The 21582-nt window shown below is 35.8% G+C and overlaps 1 protein-coding gene across 5 annotated transcripts; it reads right to left on the reverse strand.

The window, feature by feature from the left end:
* Nucleotides 1–1591: 1591 nt before the first annotated feature.
* On the reverse strand, nt 1592–21304 carry LOC117321267 (midasin-like). Of its 5 annotated transcripts, none has more exons than XM_033875737.1 (7): nt 20539–21304; nt 7787–7894; nt 6251–6475; nt 5502–5630; nt 2941–3091; nt 2569–2694; nt 1592–1863 (listed from the first exon to the last, which is right to left on the reverse strand). In XM_033875737.1, the coding sequence occupies exons 1-7, from the start codon at nt 20584–20586 to the stop codon at nt 1658–1660; spliced, it is 993 nt and encodes a 330-aa protein (XP_033731628.1). In that variant the 5' UTR covers nt 20587–21304; the 3' UTR covers nt 1592–1657. The 5 variants fall into 5 exon arrangements, with proteins under 5 accessions (XP_033731628.1, XP_033731631.1, XP_033731630.1 ...); XM_033875740.1 differs by lacking the exon at nt 20539–21304 and adding an exon at nt 20044–20313; XM_033875739.1 differs by lacking the exon at nt 20539–21304 and adding an exon at nt 18744–18879.
* Nucleotides 21305–21582: the final 278 nt, after the last annotated feature.

Raw genomic sequence — 21582 nt, forward strand, 5'->3', positions numbered from 1 at the left:
AACTACCAAGTTGTAAACAAAAGAAATGTTAGCCAAAACCTGGAGGGTTTTATGAAAATCGGAAATTTGTTTGCGCTTGGGTTGTTATGCCGTCTTTATTCCTAGTAGTTAAACAAGTGTCCTCTGTAAGGTAACGTCAGAATATGGCAGTTATCTCCCTTCAATCAGTATTTTCGATATAGATTTGCAAAAATCGATGCAGGTGTAGATATTTACAAGACATTATTCTTATTGTTTATTCAAAATAGTTCCTGAAATGTTCACAACATTATCAGCATAGTTAATACATTTCTGTGCACATCTACTTTGAATGACGGACTACAATGACGTGCCTCATACTTGGACTAATAAGCGAATCATTACCCCTAGTTACAGAAATTACCACCAGAGGTCTCAAATTCCGGGCTTCCGCCGAAGAGAAATTTATACTGAATATACCTTTTTTCATGTAACAGCACTTTATTTGTAGTCGTGATAGTTTTCATAAATGTATATATAGTTCAACTACATCATATATGAACCGAAAGAAACTACAAAATGAACTGTGAAAGGAAATATAACGAAAATGAAAGTGAGAGATTGTGACGTCACAACTCGTAGGTGATTGTAATATGGCAGGCGTAAACGCCTCCATAAAAACATTATTTAAAATATAAGAGTAAATACGAAATAAATGGGTTGTTATTCTTTGTAAATGTACAAATATTTGCATATACTTCATCGTTTACTACTTGTCACTCCGAGTCTGTGGGTCCGATATCGGTCATACACGCGTGGGTTGGCACTACGATGTACAATGTGATCGTTTCAATTAACATTCATTATCGTCTCGAGATGCGTTTTGTTCCTGCTATGAGTATATTAGTTGTTAAACAAATCTCATCAAAAGATGAGGCATATAAATATTTTATTCAGTAATTCTTCTTCACAATGCTACTGATATGGTCTGGATAATAACTAAATGTCGATATCGATGCATCGAACATAACCTGTTTTGACGAAGTGGGAACCAATGATTAGATAACGTTGTACATCGTGTCGAATCAATATGTAAGTTAAAACACTTTTCTTAAAACTTTTATTACGGGAAAATCACAAAAATACCCTAAAATCAATTAAAATTTTTCGATTTTTTGGAATTTTTATATGCATATAAGCGGGAGTCAGTGTTTTAGTCGATGCAAATACACGGGATTAAAATACAAAGATAAAGAAGAAGAAAATCGGGACCTGAGAATTTTATGCAAATAAACGGGATATTCAAATAACCGATATGCAAATAAGTGGGCTCCTCTGTATATCAACATACAAATTTCAATGGCTGTTGAAATATTCTAGCAACAGAACTTAACATAGCGTCTAGGGGCTATGGTGGCTGAGTGGTTAAGGTGTCCTGACACTTTATCACTAGCCGTCCATCTCTGGGTTGCGAGTTCGAAACCCACATGGGGTAGTATATTTGCCTAGTACCGACCATAGGCCGGTGGTTTTCTCCTGGTTCTCCGGCTTTTCTCCACCTCAAAAACTTGGCACACCCTTAATGACCCTGGCTATTAAAACGACGTTAAACAAAATAAACCAAACTAATACGAAGTCTTGGCAGGTTTACTTTAAAGGATAAAAGGATCGCAAGCAATGAGCATACCTTTCTGTTACATTATTTAGGACATAACATGTTATTCTCTGTGAACAATTGATACCTGCAGAAGTTGACATTGTCGATAAGTAGCCAGTGACCGGCCTGTAATGCCTGTACCAGCACGCTGTCAGCCCACTTAAATGCCCCGCTGCCTGACCCTACATAGGTCAGCGTTAACTTGGAGGTCACCTCTGACTCCAAGTCTGTTACTGTCTTCAGAAATTCTGAAATTATTAGAAAATGTCAGTCACCATACTCAATAAATTAATCAACTTATGTAATTTCAGAACATGTCTCACTCAATTTGTACAGTCAGGTACTTTTTTAGCCACACCAAAAAAGATGTACAAATGTACTGAATAATTATTAAATTTTTGCTACTGAACAAAACAAGCATACTCAGTCTGGGTAGTGCTAAATCAATACATATCCCCTACCGTGCCCTGCTAAAAACAGTAAGCGACTTTGACCATGACCCAAAAATACATGAAACTCAAACTTGTTCAAGACAACATGGTCTTTTATCATTGTGTTAAGTTTGATAAAAATTCCTCGAGGAGTGAAACTGCTAAAGCGCTGACAAACTTTAATTGGGCACTATGTACATATTATGCACAAGACGGATTGAGAGGAAACCTAATTCCCTCCGTTTCACTTAAAACCATTTAAAGAAGATACCCATTACATATTATATACAACTTCTAACTGTTTACAATAGAAATGAAAAAATAATAAAGGGAAACTTGTCAATGTATCTTAGGCCTGTAATCAAGATACCTGTATATACATTTATCGTCTGAGGAACAAGAGAGGCAGCCATTTGAATCTTTCAATTGAATAGTTAAACAATTTACAATTTGTCATTTTTAAATACATTTTAACATCAAATATAAAGGAATTTGAAGTAAGAATTCTTGTTATGTCCTTACCGGCTCCTTTATCAGATGTCTGAGTCTGGAGAGACTGCTTAATGTCACTTATGACCTCTGTCAGACATGTGACCTTGACCTCGACAGATTCTAGCTCTTCTACACTCGACAGTTTCATTCCAAACTCTGAAACAGTTGCCATCTTGTTGTCAACAAAGATTTTAGCCAATAAAGGAAACTGACCTCCACGTAAACATTAACGACTCTGAAATAAATCTCTTATAACCCTGTATTATTAGTTGGGTCATGTGATTCAATTCAGCAAATCAAAACATTAGAGTCTCAATGGAGGTGTTAGAGTAATTAAACTATTTGTTGATTGTCACATGATACCCAACGAACCAATAGGATTTCCACCATAACTGTACCGACCCGCATCTTCACACTGCCTGAAGCTGTTCCAGGATTGTTGCAGCCTCCCTGCCATACTGACATGTTGACCTTGGAGAAGCAGGATGGTGGTATCCAAGACAACAGATTCGGTTGTGTAGACGAGTTTCTCTACATGGTTCTGGATATCTGCCTACAGTAACAGGAAATAGTCAGTAAACACATCAGAGAGGACAGACGACACTGGTTCTGTCAATCTGTGGTACAGATTTTACTACACATTGTATACAATGATGGCATGATGTATTCATATCACCTATTACAACCTGAGACATTTAGCAAGAAAGTATGGCAGAAAAATAATCGTTTCTGTGTGATGTAGACAAAGATATCTCAACCCTCTGGATAAGATTTTTCTTTAAATTTAATAGGAAATTATCACCCCTGTGATGTAGACTAATAGAATCTTTCACCCCCTTGGGGGTGAGACAGGGGATTCTCAACGTGAGGGGAAGATTATTAAGTTGCCAAACACGAGGCTTGCCGGGTGTTTGGCAGCATAATTATCTTTCCCCAAGGGTTGAGATTCCCCTGTCTCACCCCCAAGGGGGTGAAAGATTATTTTTCTCTTACCCTGTTTATACCCTCTTATGTATCTAATATTGACGTTACATCAATGCAAGGTTTGGTTTGGTTTGGTTTACTTTGTTTAACGTCCTATTAACAGCTAAGGTCATTTAAGGACGGCCTCCCGTATGTGCGACATGCATGCGTGTGTTGAGTGCGTATGTGTGTTTTGGGAGGCTGCAGTATGTTGGTGTTAAGTCTCCTTGTGATAGGCCGGAACTTTTGCCGAATTATAGTGCTACCTCCCTGAAGCATACTGCCAAAGACATCCAGCAGCACACCCCACCCGGTCACATTATACTGACAACGGGCGAACCAGTCGTCCTACTCCTTGTATGCTGAGCGCTAAGCAGGAGCAGCAACTACCATTTTTAAAGACTCTGGTATGTCTCGGCCAGGGAAAGAACCCAAAGCCTTCCTCACAGGGGCGAACGCTCAACTAAAGGCCAAAAGTGAGGCAGTGTCAAGGGAGACGTTAGGAAGAAAAAGTTCTTAAGAAAGAAGAGAAAAGATAAGATCCCAAATTTAGTCGCCTCTTACGATCATGCAATGGGGACATCAGGTACAATTCTTACGCCCTACCTGCAGGGCTGTCAATGCCAGGAAATGTTGATGTGACCTGATTGAATTGTCAACATGACGTCATTGTGTAGTCACCGTGACATCATGGTATTATTGATGTGATAAAATGAAAGTGTTGAGAACATGCAAAAAGTATATGTAGCTTATCTTTTACCTAGAGTGAGATAAGGAAATCTCACCCCAGTAAAACTGTGGATATCCCTGTCCAGGGTAAGAGAAAAAGATTATCAGTCCTCTGGATGTGGCTTTACTGGTTTGAATTAATGACAACAGAATCTACTAATCTGCAAAATTCGTTTTCAGTCCCTACAATAGGAAACTATAATACAGTGGACCCTCGATAATCCGAACACCTTCGTTCCCAGTCCAAACAGTCCGGATTAAGAGTTTTCCGGACTGCCGAATTTCGTGTACCAGGTCAAAAAATTGTCGTGTAAGAGTTATCTCCCTTGATTATATACAATCCGGGACGTTTCATAAACACGTCTAATTGTCAGATTTTTTAACAATAAATATACTTATGTTTCTGATATGATTCTTGTTTTGTTTTGTAGAAAGTAAAAAATAAACTATGTTTTTAAAACCCCAAGCTATCTATTTAAAAGTAAGCGACACCAGCGAGAACTACCCAAGATGTCCGATAATTATTAAACCCGTATTCACTTAACAATGTGACGCTTAGTTAAGTATCAGACGACTATTGACTAATTTGTGTGTAATCAACCCAGTTCTTGTGATCACTGCTTAATACGTAAATGTGTATGTAATTGATAACATGCATCTTTCAATGAGTCGTCGTTTCACGTAACGGTGTTACAAAGCCGATATCCGTGTTTACCCAATACAAGTGTTAATGATGTTAATTACCAATCATAAATTTATTACATGTATTTGAGATTGATTAATTATCGTATCACGTACTGTATGTTTGTGCATAAATTCTGTAACATTTAGGTCGCAGAGAAAAAGCAAGGTACCTTTATAAAAACAAAAGCTACACATTGTAACACAGGTAAACAGCCGGGGCTATGACCTGGCAGCGGTCGCTATGACTACGCACAGTGTCAAGCGATAGTCTGTACAGCTGTCGACACGGGTGACTTGCCCCGACATTTTTTTTTCTCCTCGTGGTGAAAAAATCGTCCGGATTATTGAGGGAAATTTACTAATGAAAAGTACGTTCCGTTCCCAAAATGGGCTTCCGGAATCGGAATCCGAATTTCCGGACTGGTGAGTACAAATAACGTTACGGAAATCCGTTCCCGTGCATTTCTGTCCGGACTGCGAGTTTTCCGGACTATCGGCGTTCGGATTATCGCGGGTCCACTGTATATTGCTGCATTAACTTTATAACAAATTGACAGATTGTACAACGGATTACTGGAGTACTAAACCTCTTCAAATCTGCCCAGTAGTTCTGTGGTGTCCATGGAACAGTTCATTGCTAGAACATGTAGGTGATGGCCGGTCAAACTGGACAGTAGCTGGACCAAGCTGGTCTTACCACAGGACTGAGGCCCCACCTGGTGTCAAATTATAAATTTATAATATTTACAATATTTATCATATCTTAATATTTGTTATACTGCTCACAAAAATGGAGGAAAACATTATGGGTTATTCCAGTAAAACATCTATCCCACTCCAGGTTTGGTTAAGGGGTACCAACTATAGAATTTATTAAATGAATTACTAGAAGTAATAGGAAGGAAATCCAACCATGGATACAAGTGATTTATTTTGGAGTCCTGCGGGGTCAAGTGGATATCTTAATGGAATAGCCCTAATCAAAAGACTTCCTGCTGGAACTGACATAACTGGTCTTACCACAGGACTGAGGTCCCAACTGGGCTCAAATTCAAATTTGCATATTGCATTATATGATATTCATTATATCATAATATATGTTATACCGCTCACAAAATGGATGAAAACACTTATCAATGACTGCTTGCTGGAACTGATATAGCTTGCTTCAAAGATTGGTAAAGTTAATATGGAAACAAAAATGGCATCCTCATGCACAAATATAAATACCAATGATGACAGCACTATCACCATAATTATTAACATCAGCCATTTTTAAATAATTAAACTGACTACATTGACATATACATGTATCTGTGGAATACTTTTTAATTACAAGAATGGGCATCCAGTTAATCTGGACGTACTTCATCACTGCTTCCATACGCTCCAGGAGGTGGTGAAGGAGGTACAGTGACCGAGTTGTCTCCCTTGACACAAACTCTTCACGGCAGAGAAATGAGTGTCCTGCCTGTATTACACTGTTGGAAATGGTTACTTGTCTACTGGGCACATAAAATGGCAGACTATCAGGAAATATCCTCTCGTACAGATCCTTCACCTATAGACAAGACAAAGCAAGCAATACAAATTCTCAAATGATGTGGTGTCCAACTTTAAAAAGTGCATGTTTATCCATTTTTCTTGGTGCAGACTTTAGGGAATAATGAGATAACTTGTACATCTTAAGGGGAAGATACATTTCAAAAGATTAAACAATTTATTGAAGATTTTCTGATTATAATTTTTTTCAAGATGTAACAGAGACACTAGATAATAATCTATTTATTTACTTAAACATTGACTGTGAAAAGATTCCCAGTGGTGTTATCATGATGAAATAATTAGTTTTGTCAATAAAAGTATAATGCAAGTACAAAAATATTAAATAAAAAAAAAAAAAATTCCCTTAGGTGCCAATTGAACAATATATGAGACAAAAATCTGTTTAAAATTGAAGTCTGATAGTGATGACGAAGATTTTCTACCACTAATACATGTACTTGTAACCATGATTTTGACTTTAATACCCTGAATCATGAACTCTGTCAAGGCATTCTTATACTTGAATTTTACGAATATAAATATAAAGTTTGATTCATATCCATTTAAAAATGAAGTCACTAATTCATATATGGAGAGAGCAATGAATATGCCATAAGAGGATAAAATTGTGTCTTCAGATCTGTTTTGCATGCAATACATATACACTAGAAAAGCTGAGAAAATCTGTACTATATTTTGAATTATTTCATTTTTGGTCGATTATTGCATCCTGAAACAATTAATACTGCGGAATGGATTTAATCATAAAAATTACAAAAAATTGAGAGACAATCAAGGCTATAAATATATATATATATGTGAAAAGTAGAATGTTTTATAAAGCACACAAAATTTTACTTTTCCTACATCTGAACCTGATAATCCTAAATTGTTACCATGGTGACTCTAACATCCTGTACAGGACCTACATTATATTTATCCTGAAGTGTCCCCAGTCTCTCCTTGTACAGTAGGCCAACAAACTCACCAGGGTTAAATCCACTGGCAACCAGCAGTTCACAATATACCGTAATTATTCGTAATCATGGAAGTCAGCCATTAATCAACAGACTTTAATTAGCTTTGATCACAAAATGTTGATGATTATTCATTTATCTATAAAACACTTGCATATTTTTTTCAACTGTAATAATTGTTTGGACAAGGAAAAGTGCCCATTTGTCATATAACCTTCAATCTTTACAAATAACCTTGACCTTTCTACTTGTTACCTTGACCTTGAATTAGGCTCTTCAATCAGATACAACATTTTGATATCATATTATCAGGAAAGACAAAAATAAAAATAAGTCGACTATAATTGTACCTGATTGTGACAGAGAAGATCACACCATCGAAACAGATCACGCAGGTTGAACTCCCAGGGACTGCCTTTCTGACCCCAGCTCTTGTCGACTGTGGCTTCTTGATGGATCTGCAGTATATAAATACTGTATCTGATTTTTATCCTGCAATAAGCCCACAGAAATAAAATTTGACTAAACAAAGGGGTTTAGTCTATTGCAAGTCAATAAGTTATAAAAAAAACATCATTTGCATTAAATTTTTACTTACCTGTAATACACTAACTAGATGGGAGGGCTTCATTTCAAAAAAAAATATTGTACAAAAATATACAGGAGGCCCAGAGGGCCTGTATCGCTCACCTGGTTGATTTGATCAAACTTCAAAATAATGTTGTTAACAGCTTTATTTGATGATGTCTTACAATGCTATATATGGTTATGGGGTGGGGATCTCAATGGTTTCAAAAGATATAACAAAGAATCCAAGTCCCTAGGGTTGGGAAAGACCCTAGGGCCTATTTTTACAACATGATTGTGTTTATCTCTTCATGCCCAAGAATGTTATTTATGGTTATAGGGTGGGTATCTCAATGGTTTCAAAGATATAACAAAGAACTAACTCCCTAGAGGTGGGGAAAGACCCTAGGGCCCCTTTTTAACAAGGTGGTTGTGTTTATCACTTGATGGCCAACAATACTTTATATGGTTATGAAGTGGGGATCTCAATGGTTTCAAAAGATATAACAAAAGAACTTAAGTCTTTAGGAGTGGGGAAAGACTCCAGGGCTTATTTTTATAACAGGATATTGTTTATCTCTTGATACATGGACGTGGAGACAATCACTGAACATTCATTTATGCAATTATAGCTTATTTTCATGAATTAACATGTATGGTGAAAAATAAAAGAAAGTGTGGGGGCCAGCGCTATGTCAAACCTTCATAGGCATTAACTTCACACAATCTTTGGCAATATTAGCAGTGACAGTTGGATTAGTCATAATAAAATGGCTCTTTTAATCGACTCCTAGGATGGGAGTTTCTATTAATTAGTGTCACTGATCACAGCAAATATGCCCTTTGCTGAGTCTGGGTATTGGACCAAAAAAAAAGAATAATTTGGACATCATAAAGACTTATTACAGTTGGGGTTAAATGTGAAGCGTCAGATCAATTGATGCATTGCATGCAAAAGAAGTGTCAAATTAAATTTTGCAGCGTCATTGAAAATTATTACGACCATGAATTGCAATGGCACTTGTAAGCTTTTTAGACACTGCATGGAACTGTTTTCTCAAAATGGTAATAAGCAAGGATTTCATGAACTGTCCTTGTGAAAAAGTCAACAGTGAACAAAAGCATCAAAACACAAGGTTCGCGGCTGCATATTGATAAGTTAAAGAACCTGCTTCACAAATTCTGACATGCATGTGATAAAATATCTTCACTAGATGACCAACTGAAAATAACCATGCCTAGGTCAGATGTCCAACTTAAATTATGATACATTGCATCGTAATTCAAGAAATTCTTTTCCGGCTACTTTTTTATTATTGTTTTCGTTTTATAGAATTCACTAAGTAATTATTCACAGACAAAATTTGTTAAAATCCTCAAATCCAGTTTTTTTGATGCACATAAAATAGTTCATTTGATACATCACTTTCAAAATTATAAAAGTCAACAGTACTCATAGGCTATTTATAACTCAAAGAGTACATGCAGGCCCTATCTGTCAAAAATGACCCGCCAAAAAGCAGTGAGATGATAGGGATCGGTGAGTCTAATCTCGCCAGCTTCACATGTAAATTACAATCAAAAGTTACAATGCAAACCACTTTAAATTCAATTTCTCCACCATGTAGTGAATGAGAGGTTGGAGGAACTCCCTTTTACATCGTCAGTTCACAAATCATAAAGACGACACGTCTGCTCATGTATTTCCAAGTCGTCTGAATCCCCAAAATGTATCTCACTAACTAAAAGAATTACAATGGAGGGGAATAACTCAAACTTTTGGCTTAGATCACCTTCTAAAGGCCTCTCATTCCAAAGGACGTACAGGTCCTAGCCTCGTCTGTCAATACATCTAATATATAATCAAGGTTAATAATTCGATCGGCATAGATAAACCACCTAATTTCAGGAAAATTGTAAATGTAGACAAACCGTCGAAGATGTACCACTGGTAATAGTCTCAATCATCAGACAGATGTTTTTCCTTTAATTTGGTATATATGATTCGGTATCCAGACGTTTCGCTCCCAACACGTTTCGCACCAAGTCGGTTCGCACCCAACAGGGACGGTTCGCACCACAAAAATAAAATAAAAAGGACGGTTCGCCCCCAGTGAAACATGTTTATTGAAATAGAAAATGATTAAACTTATACATTATTATTAACATTATATTTTGTTTGACCGTGTTTTTATTGTTTTGTACCTTCGTTACTGGTGTAAATACTTTGCTATGTTTGTGTTGTAGCTTCCCTTCGTACAGTCGTTAATGTTTGTGCGAAGCCACATCCGAGTTGTTATTAGCGGTGTACCTAATGAGTGACCAGGGACATTTTGCAAGCCCAGGATTTCGTTAATGAAGAATTTTTTGATATTTTTTTCTGTAACATACTTACAGAGACATATATAGACCATTATCTAACACCATGCAAAATTTCACTCCGATCGAATGATTGCATAATACGGAAATGTACCTCTGAAGTTGCAGTTCAGCATGCACTCGGGTGTCGAGGGACATTTTGCATACAGATTATACATTTATCTAACACCATGCAAAATTTCACTTTGATCAGACGAGTGTATATTATTGTATTTTGTTATTGAATCCAGCCTTCGGTGATCACTTCACTGTCTGGGCCATTTTATATCTACCTGTGATCTGACAAAGTAATCCCGTAGCACCGCCCACCTGCGGTGTGACCGGTAATTGTATTGGTTTACATAACAACTTGACATGTTCCTGTTAATTGATTATATTACATATTGCAACCCGGAATAAAATACACATAAAAACTTACTATTTCATAAGTTACGATTATTCCTTCAGTTACAGTTTCAGTTCAGTAATTAGAACGTTTAATAACATCGTAAACTTTGTGTTCTAAAATAATACGAAAACTGTAATTCTAAGTTAAATGCTAACATTCTTTTTTACAACATAAACAGTTTTAATGAGTGACAAGCCCGCGAGTTCGGCTAATCTAGCTAGACACTCGCTAGATAACGTACAATTATAGGCAAAAATATATATTGTTTTTAGTATTCTAGTACAATTAATGACTCTACCAGCTTTTAGATAAGAGAGAGCTCAGGTTAAAAACATTTGTGTGATTGTTTTAGGATTTTATCGTGTGTGCGAGCCCTGGTTTGAATGATGTTATGTCAAGGTTTTGAATGATATTTTGTGGCAGATTGTTCTATCCCTTCAATGCCTTCTGTAAAATAGCGATAACAAACTTCAATTGTCAAAATACAATATGGCTGCCTGTCGGCCATGTTGTTTTCCGATTAGTCTCAAAATGCAATATCCATAACTAGGCACCGAGGGGAACCTACATATAAAATTTGAGAAAGATCCCTTCAGCACTTTCTGAGAAATAGTGATAACAAACTTCAATTGTCCAAATCCAAGATGGCTGCCTGTCGGCCATATTGTTTTCCGATTGGTCTCAAAATGCAATATGCATAATTAATGTAAGCACCAAGAGGAACCTACATATGAAATTTGAGAAAGATCAATTCAGTGCTTTCTGAGAAATAGCAATAACAAACTTCAATTGTCAAAACCTAAGATGGCTGCCTGTCGGCCATATTGTTTTCCGATTGGTCTCAAAATGCATTATACATAACCACCCACCAAGGGAAACCTACATATCAAATTTTAGAAAGATCCCTTCAGCACTTTTTGAGAAATTGCGATAACAAACTTCAATTGTCCAAATCCAAGATGGCTGCCTGTCGGCCATATTGTTTTCCGATTAGTCTCAAAACGCAATATGCATAACTAGGCACCGAGGGGAACCTACTTATGAAATTTGAAAAAGATCCCGTCAACACTTTCTGAGAAATAGTGATAACAAACTTCAATTGACAAAATCAAAGATGGCTGCCTATCGGCCTTATTGTTTTCCGATTGGTCTCAAAATGCAATATGCATAACTAATGTTAGCACCAAGAGGAACCTACATATGAAATTTGAGAAAGATCAATTCAGTGCTTTCTGAGAAATAGCAATAACAAACTTCAATTGTCAAAACCTAAGATGGCTGCCTGTCGGCCATATTGTTTTCCGATTGGTCTCAAAATGCAATATGCATAACTAGAAACCAAGAGAAACCTATGAAATTTTAGAAGATCCCTTCAGTACTTTGAGAAATAGCGATAACAAGAATTGTTTACGGATGGAGGGACGGACGGACCACTGACGCAGGGCGATTTGAATAGCCCACCATCTGATGATGGTGGGTTAAAAACACCTGGGTCTGATAAACAGACTCTGGAAGCGTAGAATGCGGATGTAGACAGGGCAGGGTATACCATCACGACGGGCACATTAAACTAAGCACTATATTCAAAACTTAGAATTACATGCTCATATCAGCTCAGACTTGAGACAGTTTCTTAAGAGTGAACATGATTTTCATATAGCACTCTACGTTATATGTTTACACTCCATACTGTGTAGCTACAAATCATCTATACAACAAAAACACATTCATTCACATGTACAGTTCAAATCAATTTGAAGTGGAATTTTGTTTTTCACTTATGTACATTGCATCAAATATTCTCCGCAATAGTATATGTACCATATACATAACTGTAACTGCATGATACATATATATATGTATGTATGGTATATATATCAGGTTAATTAATGTTAGTGAGATGTGAATGTAGCTATATGTATTGATATCATCGATTTCAAAATCAGAGGTTTTTTTTTTAATCTGCAGCATCTGTCAGATGAAAATGTAGTTTGAATGCCCAAACTGGATGAACTGTACATGTAGTAGCATTCTTCAAAGTCCATTATGAATGCTTTTCATACAAATGTATTTCTTTCAATTGTTCATGTGTTTAAATTATTAGAACACTGAAGTAATTTTTATTTTCATAAAAATGGAAGTACTGCTTATCTTTAAAACTAAATTGGATATTGATAAGATAAATTTGCCAAAATGTTAAAAATCAAACCTTATTAAGTAGAATCTAAACAGTTGTAAATGGCTAAGCCCACTATTCTTAACAACAAAATTACTTATTTTGATTCTCTGTCAAATATAATCAGGTTACTTGAAGACTTTGTCAGAAAAGTTAACACATATATACATTATTAATAGTTGCTTTAATTAAATTAATCTGAATTTGAACATTAAACCGACTTAACAATTTAAATGAAAAAAATGTGTTTTCACCATTTACCATAATTGACAAGAAGAAAATAATTATTTAACTCAACCTATGATATAGTATGTAACAGTCATCAAGACAATACTATTATCTTTAGTCATGCCAAGTTATTTCACAATAGGATATATGCACAACACAAAAAAGTTTTACAAATTTTTGTTGTTTAGAAGAATAATGAACTTAGTAATTTTTGCTGTTCTTCTCAAATAATATGTACTAGTGTTGTAAAGAAAAAAAGATTAAATAATAATAATAAATCTAAGTGATAATAAATTATTTGCATTGATTTATCAATAATTTACTGTGCATTAGTTTAAAGGTTAATTTAATTCAGAAGCTGAAATGATTTAAGACAGAAAAAACCGCAGATGTAGGAATATAACATTTCCACTGCCTTTAAATATCTCTGGTTAAATTTAGCAATCAGTACATTTCCATGAAAAATGGTGTTTTCTAAAGAGTTACTGCCCTTTAACCGTCCCTGAAGCGTTCAAAACTCCACCAAACATAATAAAGGTCTATGTAGATGTACATCGTAGACCCCTTTCTTTTTTATAATATGCTTCGACTGTTATGTAATATTTCAAATGATAATGATAGATCATTTTCTATTTTTTTAAACCATCACGAATATTAGAAAAAAAGAATCAGTCGCTATAATTAGAGATGAAATTTTCAGTGACGTCTACATCTGCATGCAGACAGCCACGTTAATGCGGTACGCGTTCTGTAAACGAAAAACTTCATGTGCATTACGTAGGATATAATCAATAGATCCGAAGTCAATATTAATATTCACAAGTCCATTTGACATTTCGAAACCCTATTCAGTGAGAATTTATTTAACTTTTTATTTGCAAACATGCGTATGGTACTCGACTGCCGTTGTTGTGATATTGTCATGATGAATAAACAACTTTTTTTCTTTCGTAAAAAAACATCTATATAATCTAACCATCTGCAGACTACATCAATCACATGCAAGTTAATATTTCAGTGAGAAAATGACATTCAAAGTTGGGTTTGATCACCTACTCTTTCTTTTATTATTGTTTACATTACTGAAAGATGGCGGACAAAATCGGATGCTGGATGAGTGATTTTTCAATGTACAAAATAACAACGATATTCCGACGAAACTTTATCAATATTATAACCCATTCAGTAACATGCCACCAAAGTAAAACAAGAGGCCAAGGGCCTCGTAGCTCTCTGGACGTTGATACAGTAACGTGCCAATTTTAGTTTTTTTTTTTTTTTTTTTTAATTTTGCTATATATTCTTTGTATTTTTAACTTTTTCAATGAATTTTCCTGACTTTGTGTATTGATCGTTTTAAATGAAATTTTGTACTCTTATAGAGAATTGTTTCCTGTTTCATCTCATAATATTTCCACTGTTTTCCGATGTATATGACTAGAGAAATCATATATTTTTTTTACAATACCTAATTTTTTGAACGCCATTTTGACGTTATTTTAGTAAAGTCATATAGAGAAATGGCGTCACACGGAAATTATCAGTGTAGACAATTCTGTTTTGCTCCATAAATACTCAACGGAAAAATAAATAAATATTATGAGAAGAAACTATGGACATTTCTTCATAACATGACGAAATATTGTCAAAATCCGTTCACATAGTAATGTTTCATATCAGTGTGTTTGCCAGGGACGTATACGTATACCTCGCGAGACACTCTGTACACTGTAGCAGACGACATAATGTGTATAAAGTAACACGCATAGCAGCATTTTTTTTTGCAGCGGCACAGGGATACGTGTGTTGCAGCACATTACTATATACACATTACAGTGGGTTGATATAGGAACTTTGCCTCATAACTCCTCAGAATAACGTTCGGCATGTCCCTGTGACACCGAATATGTCCAAAATGACACCGTAAATTGACGATTACTCGAAAATGAAAACATTTAACAACTCAAATTTCTTGTCAAATCTAGTTCGTGTCGACCCCAATCATGTGTCTTGAAATACATTCTGACAGTCCCACTGTTTCTGATATCCTCTGTCCACAAAATTTTAATAATTCTACTTCCGGCAAAAACATGAGAATGACTGCGTAAGCTCTCCTGGACTCCGTCCAGAGAGCTAAAAACACATAGATGTCGATGATGAAAATTCAGCGTGATGTTAGTAGATTTTTCTTCCGGGTCACAGGTAAGCAGCAATATGGCGCCAGCGAAAAGTCGATTGTATCATTCCGCGTGAAATCTAATGCGTTCAACGCGGAAAAATATTCTTACGTATCATCGACAGAACATACTTAAATTAAATACTTTGAAAACTATCTATTTGTGAGGTTCTGTTGTTTTGTCATATATCTAACGAAACTGCAGTGTTGCATTTGACTCCGTAAGTCACGGGACTATTTTTTTTTGCGATAGAATATGATTGTGAAGTGGCAGTGGAAGTTGTGTCAGAGCGAACGAAAATGCCAAAAAAAAACCACATTGTCTTGTCAACTTTTAAAATACAACAAAACAAAAGGTGATTTTTTTAATAGCTGAACTTCACTGTATGTTATTTTTTATCGTGAAGTTAAACAAATATTTACTGCATAACATTACGGAGTTACTGTAAAGCAACGTTTAGATTGGCCAACAGCAGTATCCGCCAGAGCCCTCAAAAGCGCTGACATAGACTCAAACTTACGTTTGTGTCTACGTTTGTGTCAACAAAACAAAAGGTAATTTTTTATAGCTGAACTTTACTATATGTCATTTTTTATCGTGAATATTAACGATATTTACAAATATTTACTGCATAGCATTACGGAGTTACTGTAAAGCAACGGTTAGATTGGCCAAGGCAGTATCCGCCAGAGGGCATCGTAGATTTTGTCAGAAAAATGAATATATCAATTATTTATCAATCTCCTGCGAATCAAATAGAATATTAACATAAGCTTTAGGCTTGTTTTCGAATCCTTACATTCATGTAATGTGTACAACTTTGCTGTTTACAAAATATAATACTGTACCAATCAAATAGAATATAACACATTATGACAGAATTAATTGTTACGTAAAAACTCCGTCATTATATCTGATAAAATCTTGTACTGCTGCAACAACACGTGTACAAATAATCATCAATTACTATTATTGGTGACTACGTAATACGTACGATTGGCTACTTGAAATATTAGTTCTATAGATTCGAGTTGTGCATTTTCGAGATTTCGTGAAAAGGGAGTAAATAAAAAAAAAATAGTAAAAACAAATTTACAAGAAAATGGAGTATATATATCTCTAGTGATGGGTCGATCATCGGATATAATCGATTGACGACTTGTTAGAGCCTTCCGATGTCGATGATCGGTTCTTGTTTCCCGAAACCGATTAATCGATCATAGTTCAACCGAACGCACCCTTGAATACTATTCGAACGTGACCGAAGGGAGACTACTCTTTAGCCTTTAAAAATCATTGCAAATGGCGGCACGTGTTGATGGTACTCCTATAACATAAGAGGCCGCTGGTCGGCTCTTTTTCTATTGGATATTATTTTGCCGACTGCGACCTCTTATTTCTGAAGCACTAATTCTTTGATGCAGTTTTCGCCCGATATCCGGACGGAACGAAATATGCTCAAAAAAAACTAATTAAGTGGTTGACAGGTCATTACAACGATGTCTACGTATCATGTTTGCAATATATATCCCATATATATGTCACAGACACAAATATACAGTATAATACGGTGTAGAACACACAAAATACATGCCCATGTCGTTGTAGCACTTTTCTAGTCGTTTTTAAAAATGGCTGCCTAAAGGTTGATACAAAATAGGTTTAGTTATTTCAAATGGAACGAAATGATACAGACTTTGTATTCCGCTTGTAGGACATAGGTTGTAAGCCATTTTTGTATTAACCGGCAAATCACGTGGTATTTCTACTATCACTAACGGCAGTATTGTCTGCTTGCGCTCCACTCCGCTTCGGAAGAAGAAAACTTCATAATATGTGTTTGTTATGAAATTATTCTCATTTAATCATTGGATTATGGCAAGAAATATATATTGGACACCGTTGATCATTTAAATGTAAGTTGACACGCTATATTTTTTCAATAAACGAACTTTGAAAATTTCATCGTCATCATCGGGAAAATCATCTATGGGCAGTTAGATGTTACACGGCGCCTGTCAAAAGTATATCGCCGTGTAAAACCTAACATTGTTGGAGTAATGATTTTGAGAAGGCTTTCGACTCATTTTTTGGGGGTTTTGTTGAGAATGTTTTTCATTTTTTTGGTTTTGGAGCAGGTATAATAAAATGGATTAAGGTATTTCACACTAATGTCAGCTAGTGCAACAATTAATCAGGGGGGGATTTTTCATCCTTCTTCGAGGTACAAAGAGGCTGCCGACAGGGGGACCCGGTCGCACCGTACATTTTTATCATGTGTGCTGAAATTTTAGCTCTGAAATTAAGAAATAACAAGAATATAAAAGGTATTGAAATAGACAAGTGTCCCATCCTACTCTCACAGTATGCCGACGATTCTTCTTTGGCTTTTTAACACAATATCAACAATAACACAAGCTACATGTATATATGAATAAATGATAAGCAATATAAGTGAGAAACACACACACAACCAATTAAGCAACTATTAGTAGTATGAGAGCAATAAAATAACTCTGCACTTTGTTGTGGAAGATATTCTTATAACCGATTAAATAATCGGTAAACGACATCGGCAGCATTAGCCAATCCGATCATCGGATCTGTTTGAATTCCCAACCGATGTCCCACCACTATATATCTCCAAGATGTATCAATATGCATATCAGTTGCCCAATTTCCTGTAAAAAGAAAACCCCACAAAAAATGATAACAATATTAACGACTATAGTATCAAAATAACACAACGTTAACTATTATTAAGGTTTAAAACAAGTGAAAAAATTAGGGTGCGAAACGTCTTTTCATAGGGTGCGAAACGTCGTGGTGCGAAACATCTTGGGGGCGAAACGTCGTGGTGCGAAACGTTTTGGGTGCGAAACGTCCGACATTCTATGATTCGTTAGCTGCAAGGTTTGTGTACGATCAGCTGTTGAAACAACGATAGTCTTTGAAGGAACACTACAGCTGCTGAAATGACGAGTTATTTTTGTACGATCAGTTGACATTATTTAGAGATAATGTAGCGTGTTTGTCCTTTTTGCAGGCATACTTGACGTTCAAGAAACGATGTACATGTACTGTTCAGTATCACTTCAGTCACATTTGCATGTTATCATTGTTACGAGCCGGAGCTAGAGACGCTCAAATTACAAGCTAACATACACAGGGGCATGTCTAGTTTTATATTAAACAAATAGTCAGAAATACCTGCCAATATATATAGGTATTTCTGACTATTTTTTAATATAAAACTAGACATGCCCCTGTGCTGTGATCGAACTCGAGGACCGCCATCATCACCTAACGTGGTTGAATCATAGGGCTGTACCAATATAATCTAGGCTATTTACGGGGGATTTCACATTCAACATGCATGATAGAGTATTTACCTTGTTCATATAGATCCTTAAGACTTCGATCGTATCAGTTTTAAGTGTCGTCTAATGTTATTTACGCTAGAAATGACTATTTTCGAATCCTCTGACAGCATGATAGAAAGCTTTCGTCTGCCAGCAATAACAAAACATGGGATTTGTAAGGACGGCGCTGATTGGTCAATAAACCGAAAACGGATGAAAGCGGAGCCCAGATTAACTGTCAGCGGAAACTTCTGCACGCGCTACTATTCCAAGAACTATATAAACCCCAATCGGGAGAATGTTGTCTTTCGTTTTATTAAAACGCTGGAGGTATTGACCCTTCAAACCCGCTATGCAAAAATGGAAACTTTGGTAAGCTTTACAGCAACTTAGAAGTGTGACGGATGACCCATTGTCTAGTTTGGGAACCAATGGGAAAATATTTTATATAGACCTCTAGATAAACCCTCGGAGAAAACTTTCCCCAGGGTGGGAACATCACAGTTTCAAGTGACACTGACGGCAGAGATTTTGAGATCTCAGGGAAAATAACATTAGACCAGTTCTAGTTGGACAATACTATCCTTATGTATTGATATACATATTTTAGTCAGATGACCTTGGTTGAAATAATTTATTAGATCTACCAAAGTTAAAAAAGTAATGATTTTCTCATAGGCCTATCTGGGAACAGAGACATTTCCCATTTTTGGGAGCAAGTAGGGTTTTTCCCATATTGGGAACAAATAGCCTATAAACCAAACTTTACTCTTTTTGATGTATTTAATTACCTTTTATGTTCATGTGCTGAGTATGATAAGCGTAAATTAAAAGCCTGCAAGTCCTGTGATGACTATCGCCTTTTCTTTGATGGTCACGTAGAAAATTTGGAATTCAATCCATTGGGAGAAAGTCGATATATATTCTCTATTCCGGGCAAAAGTGAGACCAACGCAGAGGACATCTGTGGGATTATATGACCTTTGGATTTGTTTGGGAAAGGAACACGGAAATGCTTCCAGAATAAAGCTCAGAAATAAAAGAAAATGTACCAGTAGGTGTGATACTCGCCAAACATTTGAATGTATTGTGGTGTTTATATTACGAAAATGTAACTCTTTGTGCTGATGGCAAGGTTTTTGGACAAATATTTCAGTGCAATCTATAATGCTCCTAGTTTTGGGATAATGATTAAAACAGGCTGGTAACTTATGGCAAATCTGCTCCCTACTTGGCCAAAGGATAAGATACTTGAGCTCAGCAGCAATTAACGATACCCAAGTTATCACTATGCGACTCAGGGAAGCTTCTGAAATGCCAAACATGTTACCATTGAAGGGTAACAGTGTCGATTCCTCTCCTGAGCCTCGTCAATGTGATGGCTAACTCTTCTAAGATATAGTTAAACTTATAACAGTTCTCTGGCCAGGAAGTATATACAATCAAATACATGTTGTATAATTATCATTTGGTTTCGTTCATTTCATTTTTTCATCCTATGAACAGCCAGGGTCATTTAAAGACATGTCAAGTTTATGTGGTTGAGGAGGTAAGCTGGTGTTCACAGGAAAACGTCACAGATCTACAATCAGTATCTGACAATATATCCCACAATGGTTTCAAACTCTTGACACAGAGGTGGAGGGCTTGTGTAAAGTATCAGTTAACCATTCAGCCACCATGGTCCCCTTTATTATTTGGAATCTTTTAATGAATTGTACATAATTTTGATATCATCTGTCATTTTTATGACACAAAATACACATGAATATAATGTTAACATAAATGTATATATAAATTTGTATACATGTACAAAATATCATACCTGTCTTCCATTAATTTCAGCAGTCTCAGAACTTCTCCAATAGGTCATCTTTTCTGCCTTTTCTCGCTATTGGTTGAGAGGAAATGTAAACATAAGAAGAGATAATCCTACAAGGTTAAAAAAAGAAAAAGAAATGGCATTACAAATACTGTATAAACTATATGACATAAGTAAATGATAAAGATTGTACATAGATACAGATATGAACTGGGTTTTTTCTTCAAAAATCATTGAAACACTTCAAACTATAACATTATTTTGTTTTCATCAGAGAGCAGCAATTGGTCATCTTATAGTTTACATGTATATATTTTAATATACCCACTTCATCCCTTTCCTGAATGTTGGTTTTAGATGGGAAATTTACCTTTTATCATTAAACTATAACCAAACTACTGCCAGCCCTAATGGCAGGCATTTTGCATGCTATGATATCACCATGACGCCTGACACACAAGTGTTTGAAGTGCTTTGGTGACAGCAGAGTGTAATACTGTACAAAACAGTAATAAACAAATCGGGAAAATTATCAGTCCAACTTTTAGAATTAGAATAAAAAAATGTTTAGGTTGGGAACATTTTATCCGGTTAGGACGGACTGGGAACTGGAAACACTTCTGATTTCATTTGGCCTGACTTATATGTGAAATGAACTATATCATATCAAGTAGTAAGTTAGTATAAATTTCATAAAACATGAGTTTCGTTCTTGCATAGGACTGAGAATGTCTTAATTATATAATCTTTCTTGTATTCCTACAGCTGACATCATATCAACACAAAGTAGAATGACCACATCAGAGCCATCTCAACACTCACAACAGGAAATGGTTTCAAGTAATTTAAAGATGCCAAGGAATGGGTACGTGCTGACATTTGAATCAGCTGAATTTCTGGTTTTAATAGCAAAATTGATTAAATAACTAATGTGTAAATATAAACATGTACAAATACGCATGGTAGTTCACTACCTAGCTATTTGATAGTTTGGCTAATACTTAAGTAGCCGGTGTATTTAAATAAAGGAAAATTTATTTATTTGTT

This window comes from Pecten maximus, unplaced genomic scaffold (genome assembly GCF_902652985.1).
Source record: "Pecten maximus unplaced genomic scaffold, xPecMax1.1, whole genome shotgun sequence".
NCBI classification, from domain to species: domain Eukaryota; kingdom Metazoa; phylum Mollusca; class Bivalvia; order Pectinida; family Pectinidae; genus Pecten; species Pecten maximus.